The sequence below is a fragment of the Pelobates fuscus genome, chromosome 2 (assembly GCF_036172605.1).
Source record: "Pelobates fuscus isolate aPelFus1 chromosome 2, aPelFus1.pri, whole genome shotgun sequence".
Taxonomy (NCBI): Eukaryota; Metazoa; Chordata; class Amphibia; order Anura; family Pelobatidae; genus Pelobates; species Pelobates fuscus.
Window position 1 is genome coordinate 363,920,997 of NC_086318.1, and position 27,136 is coordinate 363,948,132.

Below are 27,136 nucleotides of genomic sequence, written 5' to 3' on the forward strand. Positions count from 1 at the left end.
TTCGTTAACATGCAAGTTCCCATTAAAGTGAATGAAGTTCATTGAGCAGTTTTATTGTTCATGTGCAATGGGTGATGGATAAATGTGTAGATAACATGATTAGATAGTAGTAACCTCAACACCACTTCCTGTTGGATGTGAGAAACCAATGATGCTTAAAGGGTCTGTCACCTGGCACCAAAAAATAAAAATACAGAAACTGATAGGACTTGGAAGCACAGGAACTCACTTGAAATTCAACAACGCTGTTTGAATCAAATTCTCAATGCCGTGTCCCAATTAGCCAGAAGATGTGGTCCTCCCACAGAAATAGTAGAAAACCAAAAGAGAAAGTGGGCTGGTGTAGGCAAAGAATCTCTTCACTGCTGAATTAAAAAGCTCCAATCTTTGTTGATTTAAAAACAAAACGTGAAAAAAGCAGTGTGACAAAAGTTCCCATCATGTAACTGCCACTAAACATCCACAAGTCTACGTGTTTTGTGCTTAAAGGACCACTCTAGGCACCCAGACCACTTCAGCTTAATGAAGTGGTCTGGGTGCCAGGTCCTTCTAGGGTTAACCCATTTTTTCATAAACATAGCAGTTTCAGAGAAACTGCTATGTTTGTGAATGGGTTAAGCCTTCCCCTATTTCCTCTAGTGTGTCATGCCTTAACTATAATATCCCCTTACTTCCTGGTTCCACGGAGCTTAGCCACACCCCTTCATGACCCGGTCTCCCTATTTAATCTGACCGCACCAGCTGATCGAGGCTGGATTAATGAACTACGTTCTGTACTCACGAACCGGCTGCAACTTAGTTGTGAAAACCTGCTGTTACCGGACCGGAATAGAAGACTTCAAGTTCCCTTCGCCTCTCCTCATCCACGGCTAAAGCTGAACTCTATCCATGCAGGATAATCTGCCTCTGAGGAATCTCGGGAACCAGTGTTCTATAAGCCGGAAGCTAAGTAAAACTTCTCTGATAAACGTTGCATCTAAAGCTGTTATTTCCTGTCTCCAAAGTCCTTCGTTAAAGCCAACCGTTACAGCTAACTTCAACACATACTTGTCTCAGTTAGCTGCATCTATCTTTCTTCAGTTAAAGTCTATGGAACAGCTATTGTAACTTCTTATCATCTAATTAATTAATACTACTAAAGGACTCTTGCTGCTTCAGTTCCGTTTACTCCTTAAAGCTACAGTGCATATAACTGTGGACTTCATTTATCGTTTAATACTTAATGCTACAGTACCTGTATATTGGAATTAAAGTCAATACCAATTACTCCTAATAAATATTCGAACTATAAGAAATCTGCAGTTGTGTTCCTTCATATGAAATGTTTAAACGTGACAGATTAATCCAGCCATTGTAATGGATCCAGCAGATTTCGATTCTACTATAGCTACGCTGCATCAAAGAGTTGATACACTAGTCCAAGGTATGCAAGAACTGCAAGTTACTCACGAAAGACTTTTCACCTATGTCAGAGATTTACAAACTCATACTCCCCATACTACTCTGCACTCGGCTAGCGATCCTGCTGTATGTAACCCTGAAAAATTCTATGGTGATCGTTCCAAATATAAGGAGTTTTTTTATTCCTGCAAACTATTGATTGCTTTAAAACCTAGAGCTTATCCCACAGAAAGATCTAAGGTTTTTTCAGTTATTTCCTTTCTAAGAGGTGAACCTATGTTCTGGGCCCATACCTTTTTGGACAATGATGACCCCATCTTAGGCTCACTGGATGAATTTTTTGAAGCCATGTCTCTTCTCTATGAAGATCCTAACAAACAAGCTACAGCTGATTTAACAATCAGAACACTACAGCAAAGAAATAGACCCGTTGAAGATTATATTGCTGAATTCAAAAGATGGGCTGTAGAAACGCAATGGAATGACATCACATTGCGCAACCAATTTCGACTTGGGTTATCTGAAGCTGTAAAAGACGAATTATCTAGAACAGAACTTCCTACTACTTTGAACGCTCTAATTCACTTATCAATCAGCATTGACAGAAGATTAAGAGAAAGAAAGGCAGAAAAGGCCCTTTTACATTCTAAAGACCGCAAACCTTTCACTCCCTCAAAAGCTCCAGAAAAGACTTCCTTACCAAGTGAACCTATGGAAATAGGGGTAATACGAAGTCCTCTTACTCCTGCAGAGAAGAACCGAAGACGTCAATTAAACCTATGCATGTATTGTGCCTCTCAAGATCATCTGGTTTCCGATTGTCCCTTATTAAAACGGACAAAGGCCGGTAGACAAGCTTATACCTCTGCTATCTTCAGTGCACTCCCTTCAACATCAAACAATCCGTTCTTAACTGTATCCCTTGTCTTACAGTGGGATAAGGTGAGAATTGTGACTGAAGCTCTCATCGATTCTGGTGCACATGGAGTATTCATCGATTCAACCTTTGTAACAAAGAATAGAATTCCTTGTGTTCAAAAAGCTAACTCTGTTCCTGTTAAAGTGATTGATGGCTCCTTTATCTCCTCGGGACCGATTCTTCATGAAACCATCCCTCTAAAGGTAACCACAAATCACATACATACTGAATTTCTAGTATTTGATGTTATTCCGTCACCTCTCTATCCCGTTATAATAGGGATCAACTGGTTAAGGAACCACAACCCTCAAATTTCTTGGTCTCCTTTCTCCATCACCTTTAACTCACATTATTGTAAAGAAACATGTTTACAACAAATTCCTATTCTTCAAATCTCTAAAGAACCAACCATACCCTCTTGTTATTCAGAATTTTCAGATGTCTTCAGTAAAAAAGAAGCTGAAACGCTCCCGCCTCATCGTGCTTACGATTGTCCTATAGACCTCATACCTGGTGCCCCAGTACCATTTGGGCACATCTACCCTCTCTCTGAGGCTGAATTACAAATTCTCAAAGAATATCTAGATGAAAATCTACGGAAAGGGTTTATTAGACCCTCTAGTTCACCTGCTGCCTCAAGTATGTTTTTTGTAAGAAACAAAGACCAGACTATACGTCCTATCATTGACTACAGAGCCTTAAATAAAATAACAGTTAAAAATCGTTATCCTCTTCCTCTCATCAATGAACTGGTTGAACGATTGAAAACTGCTACCATCTACACTAAGCTTGACCTTCGCGGGGCATATAATCTCGTCAGGATAAAGGCTAATGATGAATGGAAGACTGCTTTCCGAACAAGGTATGGCCTCTTTGAATATCTGGTAATGCCTTTTGGCCTTTGCAACGCCCCTGCAACTTTTCAACACTTCATAAATGATATCTTTAGAGACCTATTGGACGTCTGTGTCATCATTTATTTAGATGATATTCTCATATTCTCCAACACTCCTGAGGAACATAGAAAACATGTCAGATGGGTGTTATCAAGACTCAGAACTCACAAATTATTCGCTAAACCTGAAAAATGTCTTTTCCATGTCAAAGAAATTACCTTCTTAGGTTATGTCATCTCCCCTCATTCAATAGGTATGGACAATGCAAAAGTCGATTGTATCATCAACTGGCCTGTTCCCTCTACAGTTAAAGAATTACAGCGATTTCTAGGATTCGCCAATTTCTACAGAAAATTTATTAAAAACTACTCTGAGATAGTTCACCCACTCAATCAACTTAACAGAAAAAATTATCCCTTCAATTGGAACGAGAAGGCTCAAACTGCCTTCACCGAATTAAAGAGAAAGTTTACAACAGCTCCTATTCTTCAACTTCCCAATCCTTCATATCTTTATGTCCTTGAAACGGATGCTTCGGAATTTGCAATTGGAGCTGTCCTCTCTCAACACAAAACTCCTCAAGACCCTCTTCATCCTGTCGCCTTCTTCTCACGATCATTATCTCCTGCTGAAAAGAATTATCCTACAGGAGAAAAAGAATTATTAAGTATCAAAGTGGCTTTAGAAACCTGGAGACACCTTCTTGAAGGCGCTCGGAACTCTTTAATCATTTATACTGACCATAAAAATCTCGAATATCTTCACTCCAATAAAACACTGTCTGCTCGACAAGTAAGATGGAATCTCTTTTTTTCCCGGTTCAACTTCCAAATCGTCTTTAGACCTGGGTCTAGAAACAAAAAGGCTGATGCCCTTTCCAGGATCCATAAGGACACTGAGATTGAACCTCCTTCACCTAAAGTCATTGGAATCTTATCTTCTCTTATTGACGACATTAAAGATCTCAGTGAAGATGCTCTCGAACTTCCTAAATCAATTAAATTATTTAAGAAAAACGGTCTCTACTATTTCAAAGACCGGATTTACGTGCCTCCATCCTTCAGAATTAAAGTACTCGAATTTATTCATGATTCTCCTCTGGCAGGTCATCCAGGTATAAAGAAGACCCTTGAATTGTCCAAAAGATACTATTGGTGGCCTCGTCAAGACCAAACTATTGAATCTTATGTCAAATCTTGTTCTGTATGCCAAAGATCAAAACATGTCCATCATCAACCATTTGGTCAATTATTGAATTTACCAATTCCTGAACGACCTTGGCAATCCATCTCTATGGATTTCTTGGTAGAATTACCTCCTTCTCATCATCACACTACCATTTTAGTGGTGGTAGACCGTTTCACGAAAATGTCTCATTTCATTCCTTTAAAGAAGTTACCTTCGTCCTCTGAACTTTCGAAAACATTTCTTGACAACATAGTTAAACTTCACGGACTGCCAGACGAAATCATTTCAGACCGAGGAACTCAATTTACCTCCAAATTCTGGACTGCCTTATGTGCCACTCTTCATATCCAACGTAAACTATCATCTGCATATCATCCTCAAACAGATGGACAAACTGAAAGAGTCAACCAATGCTTAGAACAATATCTACGATGTTATTGCTCTCACTTACAAGACGATTGGATAACTTGGTTACCTATGGCAGAATTCGCATACAATAACTCTTTTCATACCAGCAGTAAAATGACTCCATTTCTATCCAATTATGGATTTCATCCTTCCTCATTTCCTGCTCAGACAAGTTCTTCATCTAATCTCTCCGATTCGAATCAAATCTCTCATATGTCCTCTTTATTCAAAAAATTGCATGACAATCTTGAATTGGCCTCCTCCACTCAAAAGAAGTTTTTTGATACAAAACGACAACCTTCACCTTCTTATCAAATCGGTGATCTTGTCTGGCTTTCCTCAAAGAACATTTCTACAAACCGTCCATCAAAGAAGTTAAGTTCTCTTTTCCTTGGTCCTTTTCCAATACTATCGATTATCAACCGTAATGTTGTTAAATTGAAACTTCCACCTACTTTAAAGCTACATCCTGTTTTTCATGTGTCATTGCTGAAGCCTCATCATCCTGACCCTTTCCAAAGGAATGTCACTACTTCTCCTGACCCTATACTGGTCCAGGGTGAAGAAGAATACGAGATTCAAAGTATACTGGATTCAAGGTTCCATCGTGGCTCCTTACAATATCTCATCAGATGGAAAGGATATGGAGTTGATGAAGATACATGGGAAAACTCCTCTGACGTTCATGCTGACAAATTAGTTTCCCAGTTTCACAAACGCTACCCTTCTAAACCAAGTCAATAGCACCCAGAGGTTGCTCATTAAGGAGGGGATACTGTCATGCCTTAACTATAATATCCCCTTACTTCCTGGTTCCACGGAGCTTAGCCACACCCCTTCATGACCCGGTCTCCCTATTTAATCTGACCGCACCAGCTGATCGAGGCTGGATTAATGAACTACGTTCTGTACTCACGAACCGGCTGCAACTTAGTTGTGAAAACCTGCTGTTACCGGACCGGAATAGAAGACTTCAAGTTCCCTTCGCCTCTCCTCATCCACGGCTAAAGCTGAACTCTATCCATGCAGGATAATCTGCCTCTGAGGAATCTCGGGAACCAGTGTTCTATAAGCCGGAAGCTAAGTAAAACTTCTCTGATAAACGTTGCATCTAAAGCTGTTATTTCCTGTCTCCAAAGTCCTTCGTTAAAGCCAACCGTTACAGCTAACTTCAACACATACTTGTCTCAGTTAGCTGCATCTATCTTTCTTCAGTTAAAGTCTATGGAACAGCTATTGTAACTTCTTATCATCTAATTAATTAATACTACTAAAGGACTCTTGCTGCTTCAGTTCCGTTTACTCCTTAAAGCTACAGTGCATATAACTGTGGACTTCATTTATCGTTTAATACTTAATGCTACAGTACCTGTATATTGGAATTAAAGTCAATACCAATTACTCCTAATAAATATTCGAACTATAAGAAATCTGCAGTTGTGTTCCTTCATATGAAATGTTTAAACGTGACATAGTGGCTGTCTCACTGACAGCCGCTAGAGGCGCTTGCGTGATTCTCACTGTGATTTTCACAGTGAGAGCACGCAAGCGTCCATAGGAAAGCATTATGAATGCTTTCCTATGTGACCGGCTGATTGCGCGCGCAGCTCGTGCCGCGCGTGCGCATTCAGCCGACGGGGAGGAGAAGAGGAGGATCGGAGGAGAGCTCTCCGCCCACCGCTGGAAAAAGGTAAGTTTTAAACACTTTCCCCTTTCCAGAGCCCGGCGGGAGTGGGTCCCTGAGGGTGGGGGCACCCTCAGGGCACTCTAGTGCCAGGAAAACAAGTATGTTTTCCTGGCACTAGAGTGGTCCTTTAAGCATGCCTTTTTGAGACCCCACAAACACAGTGCGCCATACCTGCTGTGATAACTCACAGCTGCGGTCAGTACAAGACCACCCACTTAAGATCTTTTTAAGTGTTGAATTTGTGAAGTATCCGAAGATAACATTACTCTAGATAACATTACTCTTACTCTTACTGTGCAGACTAGATGGGCCGAATGGTTCTTATCTGCCGTCACATTCTATGTTTCTATGTTTCTAACCCTTATTTATAGTAAGGTCATCACACCGCATCGCTTACCAAAGCCAGTCAAATGCTTTTCCTAGAGTTCTGGGCTGCCTAAGTCATGTTTGTCGGGGATGTAACTAGCCCCTGGCACAAAATTGCTGATATCGCTGTATGTGCAACGTTTTGATTTGAAAGACTGCACATTTAGATTCTTTACTCCATGACAACTTCTAAAAGCAGAATTTGTAGTGGAGGTTGGAGTAACCCTTTAAAATGACTAGAATTCGGCTGCAGAGCTGAATGGTCGCACTTAAGCTGAGCTCTGTACATAACGGCAATTTATACCCGCATTTCACGCACTATAACCCGCCTGTGCAGCCAAATTGTAAGCAAAGGGAGATGGAGCAACGATGGGTCGAACGATGGGTCGAAAGACTGATAAGCCCCGCATGGGCCTCAACTTCAGTGATCTCCTGTGGCAGGAGCAGGGCCCAACTTGGCCCAAGATGGCCGACTAACCGAAGACTTACTCTGACTTGTCCAACGATCTGTCCATGGGTGATGAAGATCTGCCCCCCCCCTGCCAGTTGACACCTCACCCGTGACAACGGGTCCTGCAGGTCACAATACAGGCAGATGTGGCCTCTTTACGCTCTGACCTAAAAGGCCTGATGGGCAGACTGGCGAGAATGGAAACTACCACAGGAGAACACTCCCAGTGTATGGCCTCAATGCAACAAGAGATCATGGAGCTCCGATAGAAACAAGAAGTATAGGACCGGCACATCGCACCCATGGAAGACACAAGGCACAAATCACATATCAAGATCTGGACCATCTCGCAGAAAGTGCCAACAGCGGAGTTACCACACATGCTGCCACCACGGCAGGCTAAAGCGGTGAGTCTGGAGGGCTGCTTTCACATCCCCAAGCCGAAGAGAGCTCCAAGGGATGTGGTGATCCAACTGCATAACCCCAAGGACAAAGCAAAGGTACTGGCTGTGGTTCGCGAGAAGACTCCCTATACCTTTGAAGGGCAGGCACTAATGTTCTACAACGACCTCTCAGGAAGCACAATGGCCTGGAGGCAGTCCCTGAGGCCGCTCACAACCCTCCTCAGCCATCACGACCTGCAATACCGGTGGCGTCAAAATCGTACACTAACTGTAGCCCAGGGAAACTCTCAGCACACAGTCCACGACATGACCGCAGCATCTGCTCTTTTGGAGGCGCTGGGGCTCCCATGAGACTCTCTTGTAACAGAGCCAACCAGGAAGACGGTATCCACAACCCACCATTGGGAACCGGCCAGAGCGCCCACCTTTGTCCCGAGACAGACCGTACAAGGCGCGAGTGCAGCAGTTACCACCTGAAGCTGAACTATGAACTTTGCTTTATTATGTCTAGTTTAACTGTTTTATCTTTATGTTCTGTAGTTTTACACCATAATTGGGCTCTAAGGAATACCAGGGTTTGAAGACACACATTCAGACCGTTCACTACTCTCACGCCAGACAGATACACCCCCCTCACCTGAGCACATGGCACATGCATGGCATAGAGCTACACCCATAGCCTGGGTGTTAAACGCTACCAGCAGAGTTGACTCCAGCAGGACCCCCATACGCTGGCAGTATTATCATTGCGGTTACCTTAATGGTGCACCTACAGATGGGGGAGACAGACACACAGAGCAACCATGTCAACACAATAGAACGCTGATAGTCACCGCACTATACCATAGACCACCATATAACACCCATAATAACCAAATCGCATGGGGATTGACGCTTTTATTGTAGCAACCGATAGATCATATGCCTAAGCCTTTGTAATGCCATTCTTTGCCTTCCATCGTTTTGAAAAGTGTACCTTGTGAATTGCACAAAATAAGTTTTAAAAAAAAAAATACAAAAATATCTAGAAATCCTCTGCAGGAGGATTCTGATTACCAAAACTTAAGTATTTATCATAAAGTATGGGGCCCTTTTACACCATTCCAATAAGTTACACTAGTGTTGTCAAAAAATATCGCAATGGTGGGATTGGGATTGCTTTGACAATATTCAATGTTGTTCTCAAGCAGCTATAAACATTTTGCTAATTATCAAATGTGATATTACAATTTACCCCTTTGAGTCATTTTGATTTTCAGAAACCTATAAACATAACATTTTATTTTAGTTGATTTAAAATTTATATTTTAAAGTTACTAGCAATCAGGAAATGTTTTGGAGAACAGAGTTTTGTTTCCATAGAAGTATGTTTGCATTAAGGCAAATTTGTTAGTGACTGAATGATTATAGAGTGATGTACATAGTTACATAGTTAATGTAACTATACACATCAATCTCTAAACATTGGCTTATTACCGTTTTTGACTCACTAGGGCTATTTTTGATATAGGTGTCTAATAATGGTTGTTACCTCCCTCAGGTATAATTCCAACATCCATCAGTGTTTTGAAAAGAGAAAAAAAAATGGACCAAACCTAGCGAATGGGCTCGCAAGTAATGCAGACATTGATGACAATGTCAACTGCGATGCAACGGTGGTGTTACTTAAGAAAGGTATCTCTAAATGGGTTTATATGTGTGTGCATTTTTGATACTCAGTTAATTGTTTTTTGATATACATGTATGTTTAATAAAATATTAGGCATCATGTGCTATGGGCAATAATTACATAAATGTAACTTTGGATAAAAGCATATTTTCAGGTCATTATATTGCGTTCCATTCTATTTATTTTTTTGTTAGACCTTGGTAGTTTGTGGTGCCTGCTTCCGATAGAGTTTTGAACATCAATATAAACACAGTATTATTTAATATCTCTGATGCATTCAAACATTGTGCTCAAGCTGTAACTTCTTTGACCTTAAATTTAGTTTAACCTGATTCTCCTCCTTGCTACTTGAGATCTTGCATTGGCTGCCTGTGTTAGGATGGGGTTATCCTCCTGTCCCCCCTCCCCCCCTCTCCCTCCTCCCCCTCCCACCCCCTCCCCAGTTATGTGGCATAGCTATTAAAATCATGTTTTACTTTTTATGAAAGAACGCATTTTAATGGAGATGGTTACCTTCTCCACGTAGCCTTTAAAACAGTATTCCTTTTTAGCAACAAGATGCAAGCTTATCAGTTAAAAGACCTTCACAGAATAATTGTTTTATTTGTGAGACATTGCATATTTATGTCTATTAAAATATTAAATCAGGACACTTAATTAGATCTATATACTGTTCCAACAATAGTCTCGCCAGCGATGGTGAATTGTTTTATCTTTAGAAAACGACACGGTTTAATGGCGTATATGTGTTGTAAAATTCTCTCCCACTGGATTTTCTTACACTAATTAGATTAGCCAGTGAAAGAGCAAGAATGGCACAAACCGAAGAAGTGATATGTTACAGCTCAAAATGCAGTGTTCTCCAACACAGAAACAAAATATTATTTTTTATCTAATGGAAGATTTTGTCCTGGACACAAATAAAAAAAAAATTAAGGGAAGGGTAGAATCTAATTCATTGAAAAGTCAAGATGTCTCCACAAATAAAGACAAAGCAAACGTTTAATGATATATTCATTTACACTAATGGGTCATCCAGGGCACAAAGAACCCACTAGTCCGCAAGACCATATGTCTGACCAGATATTTTATTAAAGTTTGTTTATCTTCAGGAAACTTCCATCGCAAAACATCAGTGATTATGGTGGATGAGCTACTGTCTGCATACCCTCATCAGCTGTCCTTCTCTGAAGCAGGACTCAGGATCATGATTACCAGCCACTTTCCTCCCAAAACCCGTCTCTCCATGGCCAGTCGTATGTTAATAAATGAGGTTAGTCAATGAGTATTAGGTCCAATAGCAAGGGAGTATTGTTGGTGTTCCAAAGAGCTGTATAAATGTCACTGTGTTTGTAGCCTCCACCAGATCTTTACAGTAATAACATATGTGGAAACCAATATTTACTTGCATCTGATGTTTTGTCTGACACAGAATTGTCAGTTTCACAAATTCACTTTCTATGCTCTAGTGAAGAAATGTAAATATTGTAAAATGTAATTGAAATGTATTCTGGGTCCCACAATATGTGTCAGTAGGTCTGCTTAGTGATGCCCAAGTGTACCCAAGGTAAGATGTAGGGCTTGTTTTCAATGTTGTTACTTGTATCTGACCAGCATCCCTTTCCTAAAGTGCCTTAACCCCTTAAGGACCAAACTTCTGGAATAAAAGGGAATCATGACATGTCACACATGTCATGTGTCCTTAAGGGGTTAAACTACTGTTAGTGATAAACATCTGTTTACCCACTGCAAAAGTTAAATCAGTAATGAAGGGAACTTAAGGGCTGCCACTACATTAAGTCAGTCGCTAGGTAGCTGCTAACGACTCCTGTTATTTCTTATGGGAGTCGCTAACCACTACATAACATTTGGTTTCTCACCCACATTTGTGAGGTGCAAAATCTTTTTTTTAAAAATCTAAATATCCTATGGAAAAAAATACATGTTGACTATATGATCATCAAAGCCCCAAATCACATATCAAGGCAAGCTGAACCTTATAGAAAAGCAATAAAATTAAAGTGAGGGACAGACGTATAACATGAAACATAAGATAAATCTAGCATAGCACACATTCACAGTTCAATACACTGGTATCTCCTGCTAAGGCCAATCACAGGGTAACCCATTTTTACTGGCAAGGTATGGTTGCTATTTTCACAACTTGCACATTGGGGGGATATTTATCAAAATCTTCCCCAAAAAAATAAAATATAAAAGTTTGTCATTAATTTTGTTATTTAATGCAGGAAGCAACAGATCAAAGAAAAACAGCTAGATTTTATGAATTGTGCAACAAATTTGCTAAAAGTTAGATGTAAAAGTGTCAGAGAAACTTTGATAATCTTCCCCTGTGTGTGTTTCTGTGCTTTATCATTGCAAGTGGTCGGCATCTGTGCAAGCAGATAATATTGGCAGTCAGATGATAAGCATAGCAACAAGACTAGAAGCCAGTTAGTAACCTCTACTAGCTACTGACTGTTGTTATCTGATAGCTATTTACCTTTGAAGAAGTTATCCAGAAATATAAAATCTTTTGAAAAACGTATCCAAAAATATTAAAAAATAATGTCACAGACTGATGGATTTTTTGTAGATAAATCATTTGAGAACTTTTTAAAGTAATTATTGAGCCTATGGTTCAAATGATTTGATATTTTTAGACAAACTCTAAAAAGATTTAATTTTTTTTTTGTAATATTTTAATATTCAATTTTTATTTTTTTATACATGTTGATATATTTTTTTTGATCAAGGCCTATGGAGTCAATTTAATATTTTCAAATGATTTCATATTTTTGGATAAACATTTTGAATGATTTATCTACAAAGCTTTCCATAGGCTTTAATGGTGACTTCTGTAGATAAGTTTATCAGAAAATATTAAATGACTTAAAAAGCTTATCCAAAAGAATAAATTGGGACCAAAATGCAAAAAGGGACATGATGCGTGTTATATAACATTCACCCTGTCGGTGAGGGATCTTTGCTTGACGTTCTATTAACATTTATTTATGTTGCTATTTTTCAGAGGCAGAGACTAATAAATAGTAGGGCGTATGCCAATGGTGAGTCAGAAGTGTCCATCAAAATTCCTATAAAACATGCAGTAGAGAATGGGACGGGCCCTGGGAACTTGGCCGAGAGAAATGGAAACGGGACCAGGAGGGATGAAGATGTTGCTGAGGCTGGAAATGAAACAGAGAATGAGAATGAAGATAATGAAAATAATGAGAATGATGAAGAAGAAGAGGAAGAAGATGATGATAATGATGGGCCCTTTACTCCATTCGAACTTCCTAGTAAGACCATTAGCATATGCACGTTAAACAGGGTTGTATGGAAGATGTCCAGGGTCAGCCTTTTTTTTACAGCACCCCCCCTGGCCACCCTCTCATCCAATACTTCCCACCATGCAAAAAGTGCTAAGCCTTTATTACATAGATGTATGCATGTCATTTCTGGGCTATAATGCATATACACATGTGTATTATTACATGTGTAAATATTATAGGCATATTAAGACATATATTAATACCTTTAATATTGAATAACCGTATGAGGAGTGGAGGCAAAAATGAGTAACAGTAACTTGTAGAGATTTAACTGTTCCTCTGTATGCGGTGATGTGTATTTTTTTTAATTGTCCAGCAGGTGGCACTACATTAAAACTTATCATTTATGTAAACTAATTTACAAATATCTAAGGGAAGATGACTTACTTGGGCACCTACACAAAAAGTAATATTATTATTGATATTTATATAGCACCAACTAATTCCACAGCGCTTTACAATATTATGAAAGGGGGAGAAATTTACAATAAATTAGACAATTAAACAGTGACCCAGGAACAATAGGTAGATGAGGGCCCTGCTCAAATGAGCTTAACCTTTTTCACGAGATTCTCTATTTTCTTATGAATAGATGCTCTGTCATTTTAAAAATATAGCATTTGATAAAAAAAAAAACTTTACTAAATGCAAATTTTTCATTGAAATCCCAAAGTAGTCAAAATCTATCATAAGACAACGTATGGACTCCTTTGTCTTATTTTAAAACCCTCACTTGACAAATGGCACAGCTACTGCCGTCAAATTTCATCACTTGCCCTAGCTATATATAAACTCCATCAAATATAACATTTGCAGATAAGGGTCAAGGATTATTTATGGAGTATCATTTTCCAGTTAAAACGCTTCTAGACATATTGCCTTCTTTTTCAGAGAGATATTTATATTTTTTTTTTATTTTTTTTTACCAAATAAGATGCAAATTAGATTATTATCCTGAAAAAGTTCAGTAATAACCATTTCACACCGTATGGTCTACTCCATAAGTAGATCATTAGCTCTACTGCTAAACCCATGGTCATCTAGCTTTGGTCACACCTAATATAATCTAAATTTCACCTAACATATGTTGACCGCAGGTCTAATAACACAAACTAAAACAAGCATTGACATTTTTCATTCCTAACTTTGTTCCATTATTTTCTTGTCTCACTGTACTAACAGCCGGGAAGGCCAACAAGCTAAAATGGGTAGCAACATGGCCTTTGAGTTTCCTCATGTATTTCACTGTGCCCAACTGTGCCAAACCTCGCTGGGAGAAGTGGTTCATGGTCACATTTGTAGCCTCCTCAATCTGGATAGCAGCTTTTTCATACGTCATGGTTTGGATGGTAAGTTCAGAGACCCTTTAATTCAAAGTATAGCTGTATTGAATAGGACAGGAACTCCACTGCAGTAGCAGTAGTGACGATAACTAGTCAGTAGTAAATCCAATAGGACCATGCTCTTGAAGTCCTTTTGATTATTTTGACTTTCAGCCGCGGTGACTATTTTAATTTTCTTTCTGCTAAACTATCTGACCAAAAATGGCCTTTAAGTAATAAGAATAATATTACAGGTGGTCCTTGTTTTGCGACCTACCTGTTTTACGATGGCTCACACTTACGACCAGCTCTCTGGCGAGGTGGTAAGTGCGACCCGTCGTTTGAATTAGAGGGATTCCCTGCTCTGCTGCGTTCTTCTATGTTCGGGGATATTTCCCCGAACATAGACGAACGCAACAGAGCAGGGAATCCCTCTAATCTAAGTTCGGGGAAATTTCCCCAAACATAGATTAGAGGGATTCCCCGCTCTGATGCGTTCGTCTATGTTCGGGGAAATTTCCCCGAACATAGAAAAACGCAGCAGAGCAGTGAATCCCTTAACTCCTCACTTACCGACCAATTCATTCTACGATCGGCCGGTAAGTGAGGAGTGTCAGTATTCAGTCTAAGCAAGGCTGAATTTCTCAAAGGTCAATTTTATACGATATCCCTGAAATTGGTGTCTCGGTCAGGTTCCCGGACGCACTAATAGAAATATCTCGATATTCTGATCTTTTGATGGGTTTGAAGAAAGGTTTGAAGAACTATACATTAAACCATTTTTATTTTACAGTCACCGACCTTGCAACCAAGAAATGCTTTTCAAATAATGTCATAAACCATCTGTAAAACCGTGATTTGTGATGTAGCATGGCTATGTTACTGCAAGCAGCAGACATTCAAACATCACTAGATGGATAAAGATAGGGAAAAAGATAGGCTGCAGAGGGCATGTGGTTGTTTTGCTACCTTGATACATGGAACCAAGAATAAAATACCATCACATTTCCAAAAAACAAACCCGCTTTATTGGTGTCTCAGAAATGCATTCCCATAATCTTTTCACGAGTACCCGTTATTCGCTAGAATGGTATTGCAAATAAGTAAACCTCAATATGGGGTTTGAGAGAATGTATTATGAGTACTGTTAATTATAACCAGAGGTGATGACTAAAAAGGACAAACTTGAAAACGAGAGAAATCTCAATTCCTGGTAAAATATTTTATAAATAAATAATAAACATTTAACCTAAAAATTGAGCTAGTATGCTACCGAAGTTATCACTGCAGGATCCTAGTACCTGCTGAACAGTGTCTAATGATGCGCTCGCTATGTGCTGCCTGGGTCAGTTTTCTGATGCCCTCGGAAGCAGAATAAAATCAGAATAGAGGAACAGTGCCCTAAAATAGGACTACTCCTCGTGCTTGGCATGTTCTAAGTATTCACACAACTAGATCCCTTATGTACAAATACATGAACATTCACACAAAGATCCTTGCTTGTACACACTCTGCCCATTCACATAAATAGACCCCTGTATGTGCACACTCTGACCATTTACACAAATAGATCCCTGCATGTACACACTGACCATTCACACAAATAGATCCCTGCATGTACACACTCTGACCATTCACACAAATAGATCCCTGCATGTACACACTCTGCCCATTCACATAAATAGACCCCAATATGTAAACACACTGACCAGTCACACAAATAGATCCCTGCATGTACACACTGACCATTCACACAAATAGATCCCTGCATGTACACACTCTGCCCATTCACATAAATAGACCCCTGTATGTGCACACTCTGACCATTCACACAAATAGATCCCTGCATGTACACACTGACCATTCACACAAATAGATCCCTGCATGTACACACTGACCATTCACACAAATAGATCCCTGCATGTGCACACTCTGACCATTCACAGAAATAGATCCCTGCATGTACACACTCTGACCATTCACACAAATAGATCCCTGCATGTACACACTCTGCCCATTCACATAAATAGACCCCAATATGTAAACACACTGACCATTCACACAAATAGATCCCTGCATGTACACACTCTGACCATTCACACAAATAGATCCCTGCATGTACACACTCTGCCCATTCACATAAATAGACCCAATATGTAAACACACTGACCATTCACACAAATAATCCCTGCATGTACACACATTGACCAGTCACACAAATAGATCCCTGTATTTACACACAATGACCATTTACACAAATAGATCCCTGCATGTACACACACTGACCATTCACACAAATAGATCCCTGCACGTACACATATTGACCAGTCACACAAATAGATCCCGGCTTGTACACACTCTGACCATTTACACAAATAGATCCCTGCATGTACACACTCTGACCATTCACACAAATGATCCCTGAATGTACACACACTGACCATTCACAAAAATAGACCCCTATATGTGCACTCTCTGACCATTCACACAAATAATCCCTGCATGTAAACATACTGACCATTCACAAAAATAGATCCCTGCATGTACACACATTGACCATTCACAAAAATAGATCCCTGGGGGCGGAGCTAGGCAGCCAAGCTGTGCAGTCGCACAACAGCAGAGCTCCGGGCTAAATAGCCCCAAAACAGACAAATCTACCGAGACAAACTGCTTGTTACCCGCTTTTCAACCCCCAGAGATCAGGGGCTACGATTGGGAACATGCAAAACCGAGACTATGATCAAGAAAGGCGACCACTTCCAGGGGATGGACCTGAGGCCTACATGAGGCCTACTCAGAAGGCACGGGGGAGGCGGCCGATCCCTCAGCCGACTGCAGCCTGCCACACGGGAGGTCTCCCCGGAACAACCCCCCCCCCCCTGCCGGTGAGGGATATCCCGGCAACTAGAGAATGCAACTCGGAATGGAGGCACCAACCTCAGATCACCGGCACCGCCGAAACACCGACACGCAGCATGGCGGTCGCCACGTGGGTCCCAGCACATGAGCCCTGTCTGCCCCCGCTGTCGGAGCGACTGGACTGCCTATTCAATGACTTCTGGGCCAAGATCTCCAGCCGCAGAGCCACACCAGACAAAGTCTCACCACCACCAGCCAAAGGGGACTCTGTGCAGAAGCCAGCAACACCCAAGCGAGGGACCAAGATAGCAGGGAGAGGGAGACGAACGAACCAACGACCGCTCCGGCGCCCAGAGCCAAGGCCTCAAGTGAGATTCGCCCCAGGGCTACCACTCCGCCACCCCTCTCTCCTGCATAAAGCCCCCTCTAAGAGACGGCACTGCACTCTCAGGCGGGACCCACTCCTAAGCAGATCCCCTTTGGGTACACAGACCCATATGAGACCCCCCAAGACCCAGCATCCCCACTCACCGGGTGACCCAGCGACAAGAAGGGACCAACTCAATGATCAACGAGCAGAGACGCCCGGTCTCCTAACCCCGCAAAACGGAAGCTCCAACACTAGCACAAAACCGGAGACGGCAAAGGAAGGACCATCAAACGGGCTCGCCGGCCAACTTAGACTCCCGCCTCTAGGTGCTACCGGTCTGCCATCGGCTAAACATACCCATGCAGGCCCCCTGAGGCAGGGCACACCTGCAGTGATCACTGGGACTGATGAGCTACACCATGACAGGCACAATCACAGACAACCTGGTGTCTCCGTTTCACCGATTTGCTGCAGAAGTGCACCCCAACGGTTATTCAGTTACCATGTCTTGTCTGTCTGATTTCATGCTCATATTGCCCTGTTTTATGCCACTGTTATACTTGATAGAAAAGCATGACCATATTGTTTACCTGGGGACCCATAGGCGTACCTATCTTGACAATCCTTATGTGTATTTCGTATTTTGTTTTATTTCAAATCTTGCTTTATATCATAACCTTCTATACACGAAGTTCGCATGGCACCCACAAACATGCACTCACATATGTGTTAGACATATTTCCTGTCCTAAATACATAGATTAACAACGATCTAGCATATGCCACTAGACAGACCTTTTCTTAGATTGACAGGCCAGTCAACATGCCCTAGCTGATATACGAATGCCGCCTGCCAGATAGCTGTATACTACATTGCCAGCTTGCTTTAGCGATTCCATTGTAGTTTTTATGTTTTATTATCAATACTATGCGCCTTTCGGTAACCAAGAGGCAATGGTTCAGCCTGCCTAACATTTAAACTCTACTTGACTAATAGCCTAGTGCTGCATATTCCCTAAGTTTGATTCATGGCTTGTACTTTAAACCTATAGATTAGCAACAAATATTATTATATGTGTTATTAATTCTCTGGAAAGCTTGCTTAATATAAAATGAGGCTGCCATTCGTAGGAGATGTACTACTGTGTTAACGTGATTCCATCCTGTACAAATACCATGCATCCCCTCTTCTTTATTCTGTACCCCATTGAACTCCTGCCTCAATAAAAGAAAGATTGACAAAATAAAAAAAATAGATCCCTGCATGTACACACATTGACCAGTCACACAAATAGATCCCTGTATGTACACACAATGACCATTTACACAAATAGATCCCTGCATGTACACACACTGACCATTCACACAAATAGATCCATGCATGTACACACATTGACCAATTACACAAATAGATCCATGTATGTACACACAATGAGCAGTCATACAAATAGATTAATGTATGTACACACTCTGCCCATTCACATAAATAGACCCCTGCATGTACACACATTGACCATTCACATAAATGATCCCTGAATGTACACACATTGACCATTCACATAAATGATCCCTGAATGTACACACACTGACCATTCACATAAATGATCCCTGCATGTACACACATTGACCATTCACATAAATGATCCCTGAATGTACACACACTGACCATTCACATAAATGATCCCTGCATGTACACACATTGACCATTCACATAAATGATCCCTGAATGTACACACACTGACCATTCACACAAATAATCCCTGCATTGTATTGCTAACACTATAGAATGCCTTTAATTTACATATTTGATGGTGGGATTACACCTCTCCGATTTATAAGCTTAACATTAGAATTAGTATTAATATTTCTTTAGTCCATATTTCCATTTTCCATAAAGTTGATTAATTGTGTTTCTTGGCAGGTCACTATAATTGGATTTACGTTGGGAATACCAGATGTAATTATGGGTATAACTTTCCTGGCTGCTGGGACCAGTGTGCCTGACTGTATGGCAAGTTTGATAGTTGCAAGACAAGGTGGGTATTGCTCATCAGATAAAGAAACATTTTTTTGATTTGTAAACTATAACTAATGTATAATAAATTATTTCTAAGAACATATGTCCTTTTATAGCACCTCCAAATGCTAAGATATAACTTGCTATTATCATACGTAATCTGTGTACTGTACACACTGTGGAATTCAAATTAAATGTTTCATTTTATATGCTTTTACCAAATGTGTCTTTTCACATCAAAGTGAGCATGTCATCTTGACAAGCCATGTACAGTAAGTTTATTGAAAATTAGGCAGTTTTGGCCACTTCTGTGATTTTATGAACTTGATCTTCTTGTTTATAGAGCTGTAATTTGTTTGTATATAAGGTCTGTTACCCCAGACACGTTTTTACAGGGCCCCACAAAATAAACGGGCCTATTGCCCAATGTCCGTTAAAGTACTTGGTTGAAACATTTTTTTTTGTGTCTCTAGGAATGGGAGATATGGCCGTGTCAAATTCCATCGGCAGCAATGTGTTTGACATCCTTATTGGACTTGGTCTTCCGTGGGCATTACAAACACTGGCAGTGGATTATGGTTCCTATGTAAGTTGAGTTTTTCTTCACCCCCGTTACCAAGCACTTTTTGATTGAGAAAAACATGCATTTGAAGCATGGGTGTTGGAATGATCCCCCAAATATCAGAAAGGCACCCTTTATGCACGGAAGAATCCACAGTGCAAACCATATAGCAGTGCCAAACTGTATATTGAACCGTATTGCACTATGTTATATGTTTCTTTTGTTCTAGATTACAGCTGTATCTTCTTATAGTTGTTGTAAGAATATATCACAAAGGGTCTGAAGTGTTATTATAAGAGCAAAAATGCAATTTTCTCACATACAGATATATAAAAGTGGTCAAATAGACTACTTATAGGTATTAGTAAGGATCCTAAAGGTAACAGAATGTATAAAGAAAGTCTGCATTTGAGCATAATACCCACATATAATGTATACAGTTAATCATATATTTGCTAAATAAATATTTTTATATCTAAAATATTTTATATATAAATATTTCAAACAGCTATCTTCATCTTTATCAATCTCTGGACGTCAAATGTAATGTTGACAGTGCAATGGTAGAGTCCATTCACTACTCCCCCTCTGAGTGTAGGAAACATATGACTTGTTGGAGCTTCCTTTACTGTTTGAAATCAGGGTGTGAGCTTACATTTTCAGTAAACTTGCAGGCATTATAGTCGTTTCTGGCAAAGAAATTTGCTTCTGGCACAGAACTTCATTCCTCCTCAGGCAGGTAATCAAAACTAAAGTATAAATGAGGGGGAGTGAGGCTTTGTGGATTAGATTTTATTAGATTTAATTCTTCAAAATGCATGAAAATAAAAGGTTTATATTTACGCAGTAAAGTGGTTAACCACCGTCATGCAGTAAAGGTACCAGCAAGGATTAAAGCCTGGCTGATATTAAGGAACCTCAAATATCTTTTAATACCCTTGGTTCCCCTCTGTCAGCTGGGATCAAAGACTGACATATGAACTGTGTACAGTACTAGTAAGCGCTGGTCATAGACCTTTAAAAACCATGGCTGAGTAACCTTGCTCAGCCACTGTATTTCCTAAACCGCCCCAGCCTCCTCCTGCTCAATACATGGTGGTCCCCTCTGTCAGATGTGGCCACAGTTAGTGGCTGACAGAAAAGGTATGAGCAGCACTCTTTAAAGGGATTTAAATACCACGGCTGACCAATTGTGCTCAGCCACGGTAAATTTGATTATGCCATTGCCACCCCCCCCCCCCCAGCCTGGCTCTGTCCCCTCCCACACAGTGTCAGGGAGGCCCCCAAGGTCTAAAAAGATGCCTGTGAGGTGTCCTTGCTTGCCCCTTCTGCAGGATCAGTGCTGGGCATTGCAAGCTCATGTGAGTGCAACTAGTATTTTATTTTACCATCATTTATCTAACAATATTACACTATAGAATACTACCTTCTGGTCTGGAAATGGTTTATGGGACATGAGTAAGCTGATTGTGCATCTCCCAAAAGTCTTGATTTAGACGACAGATCCGATTTTGGGTTCCTGTCCTGCCTTCCCAATATTATTCACCTGCCCCCAGCTGGCACAGCAAGAGCCTCTAAATAAGTGGGGACAATTATGAGCTATATTATCAAACATCATTAATATCTTGGAATCCATCTAATAACATGTCTTTTTTTCTTCTAGATCCATCTAAATAGCAGAGGGCTCATATATTCTGTTGCTTTACTACTGGCTTCCTTATTTGTTACGGTATGTTGTAATATAAACCTACTTTTTATGCTTTTACTTGATTTCATCATTTTGGATAGATATTGTTTTAACTTCATGAAATAGTTATTATTCCACACATTATCAGTATTATATTTTGACAATATAAAAAAAAGATCAAAGTAGGATAGATGTAAGCAACAAAACAACTTTAGCTTTATGAATTGGTTTTGGTGTAAAAATAATGCCCCTGCAGTGTCACTGCTCAATTCTCAGCCATTTTGTTAAATCACTTTTGTTTAAGTTTATGCAGACCTAGCCACAACCTCCGTGAAATAAATGGTTTTATTTTTTTTTATCAGACTTTACATCATAGTGTGTTTACTTTATAAGTTCTTTTTGCTTAATTAATTGTACTTTAATTGCACACATGAGCTGCTGCAAGCTCTAGCAGGCTATTAACAGAACAGGAGGTAAGAAATTAGAAATTAAACAGACTGTGCAATAATGGAAGTTAAAAGACTATTTTTCAGAAAGTATGCAGGGGGATGTGTGAATCATAACCAGGTCAGGTATGGCTAGGGATGCTCATAAATGGAAGATAGAGGTGGTGTGTCACAGCCAGGCCGGTTCTTGGGTCCACAACGTTGTTGTACACTGTGTCTTAGTAACTATGTTTGTGATGTCTGACTGTATGTGTGTGTGCCTGTAACTGTGTGTTACATAGTGTAAGTGTCTGACTGTGTGCAGTACTGTGTGATTGTGTCTATCTGACTGCACATCTGGATGTGTGACTATGTGTGTCTGTGACTGTGTATGTTTGTTTGACTGTGTGACTGTGTGTATATAAAGGTGACTGTCTCTAGGTATATATATATATATATATATATATATACAGTTGCAAGAAAAAGTATGTGTACCCTTTGGAATGTTATGGATTTCTGCACAAATTGGTCATAAAATGTGATCTAATCATCATCTAAGTCACAACAATAGACAATCACAGTCTGCTTAAACTAATAACACACAAAGAATAAAATGTTGCCATGTTTTTATTGAACACACCATGTAAACATTCACAGTGCAGGTGGAAAATGTATGTGAACCCTTGGATTTAATAACTGGTTGAACCTCCTTTGGCAGCAATAACTTCAACCAAACGTTTCCTGTAGTTGCAGATCAGACTGTTGTCGATTTACTTCAATGCTTTGGGTCATTGTCCAGTTGCAACACCCATCTTCTGTTGAGCTTCAGCTGGTAGACAGATGGCCTTAAGTTCTGCTGCAAAATGTCTTGATAAACTTGGGAATTCATTTTTCCTTCGATGCTAGCAATCCGTCCAGGCTCTGACGCAGCAAAGCAGCCCCAAACCATGATGCCCCCACCACCATACTTCACAGTTGGGATGAGGTTTTGATGTTGGTGTGCTGTGCCTCTTTTTCGCCACACATAGTGTTGTGTGTTTCTTCCAAACAATTCAACTTTGGTTTCATCTGTCCACAGAATATTTTGCCAGTACTGCTGTGCAAACTGTAAACTTGCAGCAATGTTTTGTTTGGACAGCAGTGGCTTCCTCTGTGGTATCCTCCCATGAAATATTCTTGTTTAGTGTTTTACGTATTGTAGATTCGCTAAGAGAGATGTTAGCATTTGCCAGTGACTTTTGTAAGTCTTTAGCTGACACTCTTGCAGTCATCTTTACAGGACGGCCACTCCTAGGGAGAGTAGCAGCAGTGCTGAACTTTCTCCATTTATAGACAATTTGTCTTACCGTGGACTGATGAACAGCAAGGTTTTTGGAGATACTTTTATAACCCTTTCCAGCTTTATGCAAGTCAGGTCTTCTGAGAGCTCTTTTGTGCGAGGCATCATTCACATCAGGCAATGCTTCTTGTGAAAAGCAAAGCCAGAACTGGTGTGTGTTTTTATAGGGCAGGGCAGCTGTAACCAACACCTCCAATCTCATCTCCTTGATTGGACTCCAGTTGGCTGACATCTCACTCCAATTAGCTCTTGGAGATGTCATTAGTCTAGGGGTTCACATACTTTTTCCACCTGCACTGTGAATGTTTACATGGTGTGTTCAATAAAAACATGGCAACATTTCATTCTTTGTGTGTTATTAGTTTAAGCAGACTGTGATTGTCTATTGTTGTGACTTAGATGATGATCAGATCACATTTTATAACCAATTTGTGGAAAAATCCATATCATTCCAAAGGGTTCACATACTTTTTCTTGCAACTGTATATATATATGTGCCAGTATGCCTGGTTGAGGAAACTACTGGATGTTTCTCCTTTTTCCATTGTGGTTTCCTGGAGTTTGCCTACCCCAAGCTGGAGCACCCCAATGGAAATACTCCTTAATTTACATATGCATTACTCAAGATTTATTTACGACAGTTGCAGACATGGACACACACAGTTACAAGCACACACAGTTATGTCATACATATAAAGTGGCCAAATCTGCCTCCCGAGTCGTACCTCTATGGGCACAGCCAGGTGGCATGGGAGATGTGGAGCACATTCCATGGTACCTTGAGGTGTCTTGTGTCTTGCTTCCTGCTTCCCCCTAAGCATGCATTCATTTCCAGAATGTTGTGAAGACATGGCTGGGCCAGCGGATCTGGGAGCGAGTCTATGCAGTTGCTGCTTCAGTGGGGGTGGGGACGCCTCCTCCCCTCTTCATCCAGCGCCCAATGCACCTGCTCTCTCAGCCCCCTAACTTAGTTTCGCTGCAGAGTTCCACCACTTTTTTCACCACTGTGACACAATTATAAGATTACATTTTTGTAGATATTGCATCTTTTCCGAGATCCCTGTTTCTTTGCTATATTGATATGGTTGTTTCACAATGTTATCTTTTCTTTCATTCAGGTGTGTGGAGTCCACTTAAACAAGTGGAAGCTTGACAAGAAGTTGGGGATCACATGCCTTTTCTTGTATAGCATCTTCCTGTGTCTGTCTATCCTGACAGAATTCAATGTTTTCACCTTTGTGAACTTGCCCATGTGCAGGGGAGGAATCTGATCTTTACAGCAGATGCGTTAAGGAGCTCACCCTTCTTTTTTGTGCAATATAAATACACGGCTCTCATCATGACACAATGATGCGCCCAGAGGTCGTGAAAAACAATATCCTGGTCATTCTTCATGAGAACATTTTAATACCCCATACCTTTTTCTTTTCTTCAATATTACTGTTTTGGGAGATAAATGCCTAGATAGTTTTTTTTTTTGTCTCTTCACTTTTATGAGATTCCTACACTTTGCTTAATATGTGTCCTTTTAAACAGTGACCAGGGTACAGGGTTAAAAGGCTGCTAACTGGCCAAGAGCCAGCTCAATGTCTGGTACAATTCCTTCTTTTTAAGTTATTTGGTGGAAGACTAATCTAATTTATGACTTGAGATTGTTTGAACATTACAGAAGAATGGAAATGCTTATTTACCAGGGATCAATTACGAGGAATTTCATGAGATCGGAAGCTAAAACTCTTTCCCTAGTTCGTATAAAAACAATTCTTTTAATTACTTTGTTGAAGAAGAATTCCAGTACGAACAATCCACAAACGATGGCGATCATGTGAGCTTTCCAATGTAACCTGTTGATATTTATGGTGATACTTTTAGAGAGACAAAGTACGGAACTTTTTGTATCATGAACAAACTTCTCTTCATGAAAAATATGAGATAAAAAAATGTAGATTTTCTGAGGCAGTGTTAAACTGTTCTCGATATTTTTAAGGCAACTAATGACAGGGTCAAACGAGATGACATTGGTTATTGCGTGGAGGAGATATTATGATTATTATTACAGTGCAAGAGGGTTGTACAGCACATTTCCCACGATGCACAGCAGCAGCCCTAAAGCGCAGATGCAGTTTGGTAAAGAACCCACAGGTTTGAACGTGACATTGAAAATTCCTTTGTATCTGGTTTGGCTTTATCAGAATTAGCCTGGTACAGTATTTTTGTATACAGAGTTTCATAGCATGCTCTGGCCGCTATGTAAACTCAAAAAAAGTCATATGATTTATTAATACAGTTACGGACACTGGTTTCTTAAAAGCAAAATTTGCACAGATGCTTTTCAATGACATTACAACACACCACTTTTTTGAGTGTACACTGGACCTGACCATATCGTATTTATAGTATAAACAGATCTACGCACCCCGGATACATATATAAAAAGAACCGGCAGTGTTTTATGTGTCCTATCAACTGATCCCAGGAGAAAGTTTTTAGCAGCTTAGGCTTAAATAGCTAACCTTTAATTTATTATGCACGCTCACGAAGGAAATGATTTTGGTAAACAAGCAGTGTTAGTTTCTGCGAGTCATGAAAGCTACCGTTAATTCAGGGATTTAGAGATTGACATACGCACTGCAATGCTTATTTTTGTACACATATAATATTATATACAGCTGTTACATTGAGGTGCACTGTCCTAGATAAATATTATTACAGCTAAAACAGATATATAGTTTATTGAAAAATTGTGCGGTTTTAAAAATGGAAGCAGCTTTCTAAATGAAATAAAATTCTACCAGTATCCACGTCAATCCTTCCTATAATTGAAACTGAATGTGGTTTTGTACATAGCAACATTTGGCATTGCATTTTGGGAGTTCACTACCTCCCACCTATAACAAAGGGGGTAATATACAATATGAAACTCCTGGACACATACTGTATTAATCTTATTATGTTTGACCACCCGAACGACCTGTACATTGATTTATCAAAAACACAGTTCTGGGTCTACAAAGATTTTACTCACACGGTACTTGGAATAGAATGTATTGATGAATAATCTTAATCATTTAGTGTATTTGCACGGTACATGGGTTATTTGGATATCATATACTGTTTAAGGATGTCAAAAGGAGAAATGTTTATTTATGGGCATTGGTATGTTATATTTTTCAAATAACATTGTGCAAATAACATTTATTCTTAAGGCCAGTAATGCCTAAATATAAATGACTTCTATATAAAATAGCACAAGATCACGTTAGAAACATACGTATAATTTATGAGATTTGCCTGTTACGCAGTTCACTGCAGCCAGAACCGCAACACGTTACTGAAGAGCTGGCAGGATGGATATAATGTATTATATTTTTCAAATCGAAGATATTCTGATTGGCTGGCTTATGTTTTCAATTTCAAAGAACCAAACAATCTGAATTTAGATTATCCGCCAACACTAGAAAATGCACAAAGCAGAATTAATAAACGGTGGAATTTTCTAGAGCAATATTAGTAAGATAGGGAAGTACCATAACATTTACGTATGTATTCGGACTTTTCTAATTGTGCTTTTTAATACCAGATCATTTTATATTTCTCATTACTGTTATTTTAGCAACATATGACTGTCCCAGTAAGATTTTAGATGACACTTTTACAGCTGATCTGAAGATTATCAGGATTATTTACTAAAAGGAGAATTTAAAGTTTATTTCAAATACTAACCTTAAATTTGAAGTTAACTTTGAATTCTCACTCTAGTAAATAACCCCGATAATCCTGGATTTATGATTAAATTAATCCGCTCTAGACTGAAAAGTTCAGATTTTAA

General features: G+C 39.8%; 1 protein-coding gene across 1 annotated transcript in view; it reads left to right on the forward strand.

The window, feature by feature from the left end:
- The window catches only part of SLC24A3 (solute carrier family 24 member 3), a 345,921-nt gene extending 319,471 nt beyond the window's left edge, over positions 1 to 26,450 (forward strand). Inside the window, exons 10-17 of the mRNA XM_063443684.1 lie at positions 9,261 to 9,394; positions 10,502 to 10,662; positions 12,421 to 12,691; positions 13,907 to 14,073; positions 19,199 to 19,313; positions 19,768 to 19,880; positions 21,520 to 21,585; positions 24,426 to 26,450. Coding sequence (XP_063299754.1) covers positions 9,261 to 9,394; positions 10,502 to 10,662; positions 12,421 to 12,691; positions 13,907 to 14,073; positions 19,199 to 19,313; positions 19,768 to 19,880; positions 21,520 to 21,585; positions 24,426 to 24,578 — 1,180 coding nt within the window. The 3' untranslated portion in view covers positions 24,579 to 26,450. The remainder of the gene's footprint in view (positions 1 to 9,260; positions 9,395 to 10,501; positions 10,663 to 12,420; positions 12,692 to 13,906; positions 14,074 to 19,198; positions 19,314 to 19,767; positions 19,881 to 21,519; positions 21,586 to 24,425) is intronic.
- The last annotated feature ends 686 nt before the right edge of the window (positions 26,451 to 27,136 follow it).